Source organism: Saimiri boliviensis, chromosome 1 (genome assembly GCF_048565385.1).
Source record: "Saimiri boliviensis isolate mSaiBol1 chromosome 1, mSaiBol1.pri, whole genome shotgun sequence".
Taxonomy (NCBI): Eukaryota; Metazoa; Chordata; class Mammalia; order Primates; family Cebidae; genus Saimiri; species Saimiri boliviensis.
Genome location: NC_133449.1, coordinates 265,323,706 through 265,335,976, shown reverse-complemented (window position 1 = coordinate 265,335,976; position 12,271 = coordinate 265,323,706). Strand labels below are relative to the sequence as shown.

Sequence of the window (12,271 nt, the reverse complement as noted above, 5' to 3'; positions counted from 1 at the left end):
AATTCTACCAAACATTTAAGGAGGAAATAGTACCAATTCTATAAAAAATTTTCCCAAGACATAGAAGAGAGTAGTATTTTCCAACTCATTTTATGATAACAGCATTATACATGGGTTTACTTCTAAAAAGCTTAAGGTTTACTTCTAAAAAGCTTAAGGTAAGCTTTATATTTGTGAGGGTGATTTTGACTCCCAAGAACACTTGGCATTATCTAGAGACATTTTTTATTTTACAACTAAGGAGCGGTGCAACCGAAAGCTACTGGGTAGAGACCAGAGATGCTGCCAAATATCCTACAATGCATGGGACAGTCCTCTACAACAAAGAAATATATGGCTCAAAGGTCAATAGTGTTGAGGTTGAAAAATCCTAGCTTAAAGAAACAGAATTTCCCATTATTTTGAAATATCAAGTATCCAAAGTTGTATCACACTAAAAATCATAATTCAGTTGCAAACAAAAAACTAAAAATAAAGGTAGTCTACCTTATCACAATGTAGATCTAGCATTTCAGGCTTGGGGAAATCCTGCTCTATGTTTTCAGCAATGTTCTGTATTGCTAGCAGCTGCTTGTCAATTTTCTGAAGCTTAGCAGTGAGATGCTCTAGTTGGTGAGCTGTAGAGCTTGGTGCAGGGCGAGCTGCAGAGATACCTTGCAGCAGTTTCCGTAACAAATAATCTGCAGATTCTGGCTTTGTGCTCTGTCCTTTGAATTGGAATTCTGGTTTTGGCAGATCTAAATATTAATAAAAGTTAAAGCAGAATTTATTATAATTAAAGAAGAGGTATTACTGATTATCTCTTTTTTTTTTTTTTTTTTTTTTTTTTTTGAGACGGAGTTTTGCTCTTGTTACCCAGGCTGGAGTGCAATGGCACGATCTCGGCTAACCGCAACCTCCGCCTCCTGAGTTCAGGCAATTCTCCTGCCTCAGCCTCCTGAGTAGCTGGGATTATAGGCACGCACCACCATGCCCAGCTAATTTTTTGTATTTTTTAGTAGAGACGGGGTTTCACCGTGTTGACCAGGATGGTCTCGATCTCTTGACCTCGTGATCCACCCGCCTCGGCCTCCCAAAGTGCTGGGATTACAGGCTTGAGCCACCGCGCCCGGCCCATCTCATTTTTTATGACTTCATTTTAAACCAACACAACACTACCTTCTAAATCAGTTTTAATATACTTAAAAATTCCTTTTCAGCTTCTTGACTTCTGAGATAAGAATACAGAAATTAATCCCAGCACTTTGGGAGGCCAAGGTGGGTGGATCACCAGGTCAAGAGATCGAGACCATCCTGGTTAACATGGTGAAACCCCGTCTCTACTAAAAATACAAAAAATCAGCTGGGCGTGGTGGCGCGTGCCTGTAATCCCAGCTACTCAAGAGGCTGAGGCAGGAAAATTGCCTGAACCCAGGCGGCGGAGGTTGCGGTGAGCCAAGATCACGCCATTGCACTCCAGCCTGGGTAACAAGAGCGAGACTCTGTCTCAAAAAAAAAAAAAAAAAAAAAAAGAATACAGAAATTACTACAACAAAGCTCCACACATAAGGCAGCCTTAATATTACATGTATCCCTTGCTACAAACATATACTTCATCAAAATGCAACTTTAATATTTTTATGACTTTTTCAAATTCTACTTGAAAATCAAAAGCCACACACATTAATAGATGGGCCTAATGTTGGCTATTACTGACTTTATATGGGCTCTCAGGCAAATGTTAAACCTCCTAAGTCCAAAATCAAAGCCAATGACTCTCCTTATTCTTAAACTCAGTTGATTCTTCTCCCAGATTTGCAGCACCTCTTTTTTTTTTTTTTAATGAGACAGAGCCTCGCTCAGTCACCCAGGCTATTCTAAACTACTGGGCTCAAGCAATCCTCCCACCTCAGTCTCCCAAAGTACTGGAATTACCACTGTGCCTGGTCTGCAACACCTTTTTAAAATGCACTCTTCTTATGTCTGGGTCTCCTCCTCCTTGTATTACTCATACTTCTTAGTCTTTTCTGCCATCCATCCCTTTTACCCATCAGTACTTCTGGCCTCAACTCAGTTCTCTACTCACTCTTCCCACTTTCTCTGAGTTACATCATTGATGAAAGGTCACTCCCAAATCTATATGGCACTCTCTCTGAGCTTCAGCTCCTTATATCCTGGACATCCCAGTTAGGTTGTCCCATAAGTGTATCAAAATTAATTCATTGCTTCTGCCCCTCCAAACTGCTCCCTCTTTCTTGTTCCACAGCTCAGCAAATAGCACTACCATTCAGTTTCCCAAGCCAGCGACCAGAAAGTCACTCGAGGTTCCTCTCTTTCCTTCAGATCCAAATGCACAAAAATTTGAATCCCAAAGTGCTGGAAGTATAGGCGTGAGCCACCACACCCAGCCAAACTTTTTCTCCAACTAAGCAAGTTCTATCAAACCTCTAAGTTACTGGAAAATCTATTTTCTCTGTTTGAAGGCCCATTCTCTCACTAAAACCTACTTTCCTTTAAGATTCCATTTAGGTGTCTCTCCTCTGAACAGCCCCAATCATCCCCTGAGATGGATTCCATGCTTTCTTACCCAAGAATCTCTTTCATCCTGTCACTGCAGAACTTACCAAGCTGTATCATAATCATCTCTTTATATGTCTGTCTTCCCCTCTTTTCCCTATAGGTATGCCCACAGGCTGGTGCTTCTCTCTTCTTTAGCCCTGGTATCTGGTCTTTAACTTCATGTTTATTGAATGAAGAGTCAGGTAAATGAAGATTATGATGCCTCCCCAACTAACTTCAATGTTTTGTGAAGATAAAATTATGTGGCAAAATACTCTGAAAACTCTGAATTACTAAAAAAATATAAATAGTGCTTATTATATTTCAGTCTCAGTCTAAGATGAACCTTCTCATGATAAGACAACAGTAAATGCTAACATTGGCAATGGCAGTTATATGATCTTTCCCTACCTGTTTCAGCCCTACCCTTTTTAGATTGACTCTCACGGTACTTTACATGTATCTATCCTTCCTGTTTCTCAGCAGCCTGAAACATGTCCTTTAATCACTCAGGAAAAAATATGACGCATACAAACTTCCAAGTAGAAAATACAGCAAAAGAGAAGGACACGCTCACAACCCAGAACGTCCTCAATATATAATGAAACTAGCTTCCCTTTCGCTGGAGAACCTGCTCCATTTCCACTGACTCAGAGAAAAATCACCCACCCAAGAAGTTTAAATGCTGAGTTCCACTGACCCTGCAATGCTCTTGCTAGGCCCAGCAAAACTCTGCTTGCTATTACTGATGATATTCCTAATGGGAGATGACTTCCAAAATAAGACACTACTGTCATTCAAAAAATAGTGAGCAGGTCTCACTAAAACAGAAACTTATTGTTTGTTTGGTTTTTTGTTTTATATATATAGCAACCTTGCCCCTCCCCTCTTCTCACCTTTTTCTGTAATGTAAATCCCGTTCAACTCTAATGTGTGACTATATTCTGAGTTTTTAAAGTATGTTACAGGCCAGGCTTGGTGGCTCATGCCTGTAAACTCAACACTTTGGGAGGCCGAGGTGGGCGAACTGCTTGAAGTCAGGAGTTCGAGACCAACCTGGTCAACATGGCAAAACCTTGCCTCTACTAAAAATATAAAAACTAGTCAGGTGTGGTGGCGCATCCCTGTAGTCCCAGCTACTCGGGAAGCTGAGACATTAGAGTCGCTTGAACCTGGGAGGCAGAGGTAGCAGTGAGCTGAGACTGCACCACTGCACTCCAACTTGGTTGACAGAGTATGACACTGTCTCAAAAAAAATGAATAATAAAGTATATTATGTAAAATGACAGAATTTAATTTCAAAATATAAAACTTCACTTTTTTTTTTGAGACGGAGTTTCACTCTTGTTACCCAGGCTGGAGTGCAATGGCGCAATCTCGGCTCACTGCAACCTCTGCCTCCTGGGTTCAGGCAATTCTCCTGCCTCAGCCTCCTGAGTAGCTGGGATTACAGGCACACGCCACCACATCCAGCTAATTTTTATTTTAGTAGAGACAGGGTTTCACCATGTTGACCAGGATGGTCTCGATCTCTTGACCTCGTGATCCACCCGCCTCGGCCTCCCAAAGTGCTGGGATTACAGGCGTGAGCCACCATGCCTGGTCAAAACTTCACTTTTTTTTCTTTTTTGTGACTAAGTCTCACTCTGTCACCAGGCTGGAATGCAGTGGCACAATCTCAGCTCACTGCAACCTCTACCTCCCAGGTTCAAGCAATTCTCCTGCCTCAGCCTCCCGAGTAGCTGGGATTACAAGTGCCCACCACTATGCCCAGCTAATTTTTGTATTTTCAGTAGACACAAGGTTTCACCATGTTGGCCAGGGTGGTCTCCATCTCTTGACCTTGTGATTCACCCGCCTCGGCCTCCCAAAGTGCTGGGATTACAGGCATGAGCCACTGCTCCAGGCCAAAACTTTATTTTTTAAAGTTCTTCTCCGTAATTAGAGTAGAAGGGTCCACTAACAAATCTTTTTGACCAGGCATTCTCTCCATGTACGGAGCCTCGCAAAAGATTGATTATAAACCCGGTCTCATTGATAAAAGAAATTAACCTGTAGCTTATGGTCATTTGAAATGCTGGCCTAAGATACTCAGGGGTCACAGAGAGATAAGTCTACTTCCAGTCTGCCAGAACTTCAAAAGTTGATTGGTAGGAAAATGAAGGGAAACTAACAGGGTACCTAAGCAGCCACAGACACTTGGCTTGATGTACTTCATGACAACTCTCTGAGGCATGTCCCACAGACATACAAGTGAGGATCCCAAAGGTTAACTGATTTGTAAAAAGTATCTAAACTATTAAGTGACAGAGCTGGGATTCAAATCCAGGCCTGTTCTATTTGAATCTAAAAGCCAGGTTCTGACTTTCCCACATACTTCCCTTGTCTGAAATATTGCTAGCTTCATACATCCTCCTTCCACTACCCATGCACCTTAGCAGCCCCATGACAGGAGAGAGAATACAAAGACTTTAAAATCTGAAATACTGGCACCTGTTTGTATATGCAGCTGTAATACACATGCCCTAACACGTCCTGAGGTAAAGTTTCCCTGCCACCCATCCCTTCCTTGCTTCTCATGTCTCCTAAGTGCCCACTGTCATTACACAATAATCAGACAGAGCTAGACTCTGAACCCACACGTTTCAACCACAGGGCTGGCTAGGTCCACGCCTCACAACCTCTGTGGAACCTAGGGGAGACTTAGGTCTCTGTTGCACAAAGTCTGATTGCAAATTGAATTAATCTAACCAGTCGCAGGATGTAGTAGCTTCAGGTTGTGGAAGGATATTCTCCTAGGCTGGGTGTGGTGGCTCATGCCTATAATCCTAGTACTTTGGGAGGCTGAGGTAGGAGGATCCCTTGAGACCAGGATTTACGACCAGCCTGGGCAACATAGCGAGACTCTGTCTCCATAAAAAAATTTTAAAATTAGCTAGGCATGGTGGTGTGTGCCTGTAATCCTCCAAGCTACTTGGGAGGCTGAGGCAGGAGGATCTCTTGAGCCAAGGAGTTCAAGGTTACAGTAAACTATGATAACACCACTGTACCCCAGCCTGGACAGCACAGCAAGACTCTGTCTCTAAAAAACAACAATGACAGCCGGGCGCGGTGGCTCAAGCCTGTAATCCCAGCACTTTGGGAGGCCAAGGCGGGTGGATCACGAGGTCGAGAGATCGAGACCATCCTGGTCAACATGGTGAAACCCCGTCTCTACTAAAAATACAAAAAATTAGCTGGGCATGGTGGCACATGCCTGTAATCCCAGCTACTCAGGAGGCTGAGGCAGGAGAATTGCCTGAACCCAGGAGGCGGAGGTTGTGGTGAGCCGAGATCGCGCCATTGCACTCCAGCCTGGGTAATAAGAGCAAAACTCCGTCTCAAAAAAAAAAAAAAAAAAAAAAAACAACAATGACAAATATATATCTATATACATAGAGAGACAGATATAGATCTATAGATATGTAGTTTATTACATAAATGTAGTTATATATATGTTTATTACATATACATTTATAAATGTAGTTATATATACATTTATTATATAGCATATATGTAGTTTATATATATATATGTAGTTCATTAAAAATTTCAAATATATATATATATATATATATATATAGAGAGAGAGAGAGAGAGAGAGAGAGTCTTCTAAATCTTGCAAAAAGTTACCGTAATGCAACCTGACTATAAAACTGATGTAAGTACTACTGAATTGCATACACCTGGACGTAAAGATGGAAACAATGTACACTGGGGACTACAAGACAGTGAGGGAGGGAGAAAGGAAAGGGATGAAAAACCACCTATTGGATACTATGCTCACTACCTGGGCGATGGGTTCAATCATACCCTAAACCTTAGCATCATGCAATATACCTATGTAACAAACCTATACATGTATCCCAAATTTGAAATAGAAGTTGGAAAAAAAAGTACTGTTGGCTACCATGCCTGTATATTTTCTGTATGCTATTTGAGAATTTCTCACCTTTTAAAATATGAGAATTGCTTTTTAACATCAAAACACTCATGAACTCACACAAAATATTTATTTTTAGCCTTATTGAGAAAATATACATGCGTAAACAGATCTGTGACTTCTTGCAAAATATCCATGGATCCTAGCTTTGGAATCATGTCTCTATTTCATTTACCTACTTGCCCCCATGCTCCTTAGCAAGGGACAAGCCTTTTTCTGGTTTCTTTTGCAATTATCAAGTTTTGGTACTTGTTTCTAATATAACAGTAATTCAGGAGAGGGTCATGCTATAGGTCTTGGCTGTTTACCTTTGTTCTGCTGTATGTCTGATGGTGCAGGTGAGGTGACACTAGGCTCCTTCACTTCAGTAATGCCTGCTCTCAAGTTTTTTCCATCTAGACAAGCGGGAGTCACTTCTGCAGGTTTAGAAAATAAATCCATAGTGGAACTGGCTGATTCTATCAAGAATATGAAAAGCACTCAAAGGCTGATTATAAATTTCTAAACAAGGTAATCAGAAGATTAAGAGAACATTTCTATGAATATAAACATCCAAAGATACAGTGGTTTTGTAGGAGGAGAGGTAAGAGATATGAGTAGGGATAACAATGCTGTATTAAAGAACTTTTCAAATCATATTTGTTTTAAAAGTAGGAAAAAAATTACCTTGACTCTTAAAATTATGTGAAGGAACAGCATTAGTAACTGAAGCTGCCATATAATGTAATTCTGCAGATGATGGAACTTCTACATGATCACTTTGCTGTTTGATAACATTACCATTTGAAGGCTCTTCTCTCACAGGTAATTCCTGCAGAAGATCATCAGCTTCAATGTCAATCACATTTATGTAAGTATGTCCAGCCTGAGCCAAAACACACAAAATCAAAGAGGGTTACATTCTTTTTACTCTATATGGTCACTCTGCCTAAAAAAAAGGCTTAATGCTTCATTCTTATTAATAACAAGGCAAGAAGAGCCTGTATATGCCTAACTTAGGAAAAAGAGAGTAAGTATTATTGGTCATAATTTACAATATTTCTGGCATAATGCTTAAATTAATTTTTTAACGTTTACTACAAAGCTACACTGATGAGATTTTTAGCCTCATTTCACCTACACAATTGAATAATGTCTAGATGACCAAAATACATTTTAGCACAAAGGTATTATTAAAACTTCTGAATAAAACACAAACCCAGTTTGTTACTGTATGAGGTACTGAGGGTGACAAAGGTTTCTCTGATATTTCAGTGGAAAGCTTCTGATTTACATATACATCTGGGACCAAGAGCTGAGAAGCATTCGAAGGCTCATGTTCTGAAAATTAAAAAAGGAATAATCAGGAACATTTTTAAAAGGCTATAAACAGCTCCAAATCACCAACGTTGTATGAACAAGTTAGCAACAAACAACATAAATTGTGTTTCTTGTGATCTAAGTAGAAGTGACTTGGGTATAAATAATTAAAGCAAATTCTATTCTATTCTAAGGACAATTTAGAGTAATTCATAATTGAATGCAGTTGACTATTGTTTTTCTCATATGAATGATTTACAAGAACAATAGAGTACTATAACTTACATCAAGAAAATGCTAAAATCTATTTCCGTATCAGATATATTCAGTCATGTTTGTCTACTTCACTTCACTTAGGAAAATTTCAACAAAACCAGATTATAGGAGATTAACCTATAATTTTTTTTTTTTTACTTTGAACAGTTTCTTAATATTTACTTATTTTTATTGACAGCTTTATTGATGTATAATTCACATTCTTTTTTTTTTTTTTTTTTGAGACGGAGTTTTGCTCTTGTTACCCAGGCTGGAGTGCAATGGTGTGGTATCAGCTCACCACAACCTCCGCCTCCTGGGCTCAGGCAATTCTCCTGCCTCAGCCTCCTGAGTAGCTGGGATTACAGGCACGCACCACCATGCCCAGCTGATTTTTGTATTTTTAGTAGAGATGGGGTTTCACCATGTTGACCAGGATGGTCTCGATCTCTTGACCTTGTGAACCACCCGCCTCGGCCTCCCAAAGTGCTGGGATTACAGGCGTGAGCCACCGTGCCCAGCTAATTCACATCCTTTAAAAGGGTATCATTCAGTGGTGTGTAGTATATTCACAGAGGCCATAAATAAATTTTACCACTTAAAGTGTTTTAACATCTAAATTTCACAAAGGTTATTTGTTTCTTATGGAACAGTAAAATAAACAGGCCTGTCACAGATAGTTTAACTCTGTGCCTTTTATTCTGGGTCTCTACCTTATTTTCTAGCATTGTATTTTCAATAAAGCACTATTTTCAAATGTAACTCATATTGAGTACTGTTACCAAAGCTTGAATTTAAACCACTTAAAACTAGAAAAAAAAGGAAAAGAAAAATACTTAAATCTTACTAATAAATAGATGTTAAAAAACAAAAAGAAAAATACTTAAATCATTCTCTCTCTCTTAATTGATTGGCTTACCTGCTTTTCTTACAGGGGGGTGGTGACTAGCTTTGGCATGCAGATATAATCTTTAATAAGTCAAACCATTCTTAGAAAAAAAAAAGAAATCACACCTGGTGTGCAAGAAGTAATTTGTTGCTTAGTATCACATTCAGAAACAATTTCCTGAGAAGTAGCTTCCTTATCTGGTACTATAATATACTTAAAAACTTAAGACAAAAAGAGAAAACAAAAAAAATTTCACAAACACAAGAAAAAATTAAAATATATGAATATAATTATATATTATGCATAAAAGGTGACAGGTAGAAAAGCAGAATGACAGCTTAACAATGTAATTTTAAATAATTAATGTAATTTCAGATTTTATTATTATTCTTATCTTGGCCCTTCACCTAGATGAATGGCAGACTCAGCAAATAGCTGCCAACTTAGATAAACTACTTTGCAACAAAAGCAGTGTACCTCCAAGGCTTTCTCAAAGACATGCTTAGATAATGAACATTTAAGAATGTTTCTCAGTTCCAATGTGGTGGCTCAAACCTGTAATCCCAGCACTTTGGGAGGCCGAGGACGGCGAATCACTTGAGGTCAGGAGTTCAGGACCAGCCTGGCCAACATGGTGAAATCCTGTCTGTACTAAAAATACAAAAATAAGCAAGGCATGGTGGAGGTCACCTGTAAGGAGATCTTAGCTACCCAGGAGGCTAAGGCAGGAGAATCACTTGAACCTGGGAGGTGGAGGTTGTAGTGAGCCAAGATTGTACCACTGCACTCCAGCCTGGGAAACACAGCAAGACTCCGTCTCATAAAAAAAAAAAAATTCTCAAATGTGGAGTCATCATTTATATCAAAAACATTTTACACGTGCTCAACTTTATTCAGAAAGAAATACAAATTAAAATAGTGACTTTTTTGACCTATCAGATTGGCAAAGTTAAAAAGGTTAGCTAAATCACAGTAATAACCAAAAAGTCTATTACGCAGGAAGGTACTTACTGAAGCACAATTTATAGGAGAAAAAAACTGTAAACTGTCTAAGTATTTAAAAATAAGAAACTGGTAAAATATTTTATGGCATAGCTGGAAGAAGGAATATGATTACAAAGCACTTTTTTGAATTCACAGGGACACGTTTGCCATATATATAAATCAAAGTGAAATGAATAGAATACAAAATACAGGTATCCCTTGTTATCCAAATCTAATCCACTCCTGCAAATGTGCTAGATAGTGAAATTTCTGATTCCAGGAGGCTTTATGACAGTAATCCAAATAGAAGAAAAAAAAGGTGTCCTAGCCCATCTAATTTTCCCAAACATCATTAAGCAACTCTTAAATACTTAAATAACAACCCATCAAGTACTAACTATATATAAAGCATTTTAAATATCACTATTTGATTAATATTCATTTAATTCATTAGTTAGCATGCAATATGCAATAATACTGAATGCATTAGAGATGAATTGCCTTCAACACTACAGCAAACATACTATGATACAAATAACCAAAGAAATAATATGTTAATGATACACTCTAATTTAAGAGCATCCCATGGTACTTGGAAAAAAACAACATTGGGACCCAGGAGGATTAAACTAAACTCTCATGAAAAAGCTAGAGAAGATGGCAATAATATCTGGACAGTGAGAGTTTAGATAGTAAGGGATGACACCTGTGCTATATGCTGTATCTAATTATGTAAAATGCACAAAAGACTAAAAGAAAAAACAGTATCAAACTGTTATTGCTAAGTGGTGTGATTATGGTTAATTTTCATCATCTTCAAAGATTGCTAAATTATCCAAATATTCTACAATGATTACATTTTTAAAACATAAGATAAAGTTAGAAAGGCTAAAAAGCACTTACAAGGTTCTATACACAGTTAAACTGTTTACTAAAAGTCACAAAAAAGAATTACTATGATATAATGTGTAGAGTACTATTGAAGATGCTATTCATAATGATAAGTAATACTAAAGAGGAAATTTGTCAGGAAACATCCCAAATGATAGGTCCTCTAACACTTATTTCTTCTACTCCTGAACACAGTTATATACCCCTCCCTCACTGAGCCAAACCCAATCCTCTTTCTAGCTCACATTCACTAGCCACAGTCCCATGCATCCCAACCTTAGGTATGCAATTCCAGTGAAGATACTTAATGACATAGAGAATCCAGATTCAAAGCATTATTTTTACTGACTTAGAATGCAGTCTATGGCAATTTTGAAGAAAAGTCTCTATTATGTTTTACTTAAGTTAGAAATTTGATTTCTAAAGGTTACACCATGATTAGAGAGAAAAATCTAAGGGGAGTAAATAATATCTCATAATTTAAAATTCCCTTTAAATCACTGCCTTAAAGGAAGTCTAGATAACTCAATTGTGTCAAAATATATGAATTATTTAAAAAGAAAAACTGCATTTACCTGGGTCTGTATTTGTACTTGCATCTTGACTTCCTATAGCTTTCTTTTTCACAGAGGCCATGAAATGTAATCCAGCTGAAGTATTATCATCTTGTAGCATTTCTTAAATATAACAAAACATTTGAAGTAATTATTAAGAAGCTAATCTATTACCAGGAGCCCAGCAGCACAGTACCTAACTCAGCAGAAGTAAAATATGAGGTGTCAGGAAGTTATTTAAATGGGCTTTCTTTTTTTTTGAGATGGAGTCTGGCTCTGTCACCCAGGTAGAGTGCAGTGATGCTATCTTGGCACACTGCAACCTCTGCCTCCCAGGTTCAAGTGCTTCTCTTGCCTCAGCTTCCCAAATAGCTGGGATTACAGGAACCCACCACCACGCCCAACTTATTTTTGTATTTTTAGTAGAGACAGGGTTTCGCCATGTTGGCCAGGCTGGTCTGGAACTCCTGACCTCAAGTGATCTACCCACCTCAGCCTCCCAAAGTGCTGGGATTACAGGTGTGAGCCACTGTGCCCAGCCTAAAATGGGCTTTCTGAATGAAGTGTTACGTAAGTTGAACCTCAAAGACATGGTAAAATCAAAACCAAAACTGTTGAGGACTCTGCACTCCCAGCTTAGAAACCTAGATATTCTGGCTAATGAAGATCTAGCAGAAGCTGTTAAGCAGAGAAATGATATGGTCAGATTCATATTCTAGGAAAACAACCTAGGCAGTGTGTGGAAAATAAGTTTGAGTGGATACACCTAGTAATGGTGAGGGATGGGAAACAGGATAAATTTAAGAATTACAAAGGAAGCAAAATAGGTAATAATTGCTTACTGACTGGATAAGAGGGAAGACAGAATTCAGAATCATG

The 12,271-nt window shown here is 38.6% G+C and overlaps 1 protein-coding gene across 13 annotated transcripts in view; it reads right to left on the bottom strand.

Moving 5' to 3' along the window:
- The window catches only part of CPLANE1 (ciliogenesis and planar polarity effector complex subunit 1), a 152,935-nt gene that overhangs the window by 45,811 nt on the left and 94,853 nt on the right, over nt 1-12,271 (bottom strand). For 6 of the 13 annotated variants that reach the window (XM_074386588.1, XM_074386598.1, XM_074386562.1 and 3 more), the window contains 6 exons: nt 11,414-11,515; nt 9,089-9,184; nt 7,719-7,840; nt 7,187-7,385; nt 6,829-6,978; nt 487-737 (listed from right to left, as the gene is read on the bottom strand). In XM_074386588.1, the coding sequence (XP_074242689.1) occupies nt 487-737; nt 6,829-6,978; nt 7,187-7,385; nt 7,719-7,840; nt 9,089-9,184; nt 11,414-11,515 (920 nt within the window). Of the gene's footprint in view, nt 1-486; nt 738-6,828; nt 6,979-7,186; nt 7,386-7,718; nt 7,841-8,993; nt 9,185-9,218; nt 9,615-11,413; nt 11,516-12,271 lie in introns of those variants that run through there. The other 7 variants (XM_074386576.1, XM_074386586.1, XR_012513883.1 and 4 more) reach the window with 7 other exon arrangements.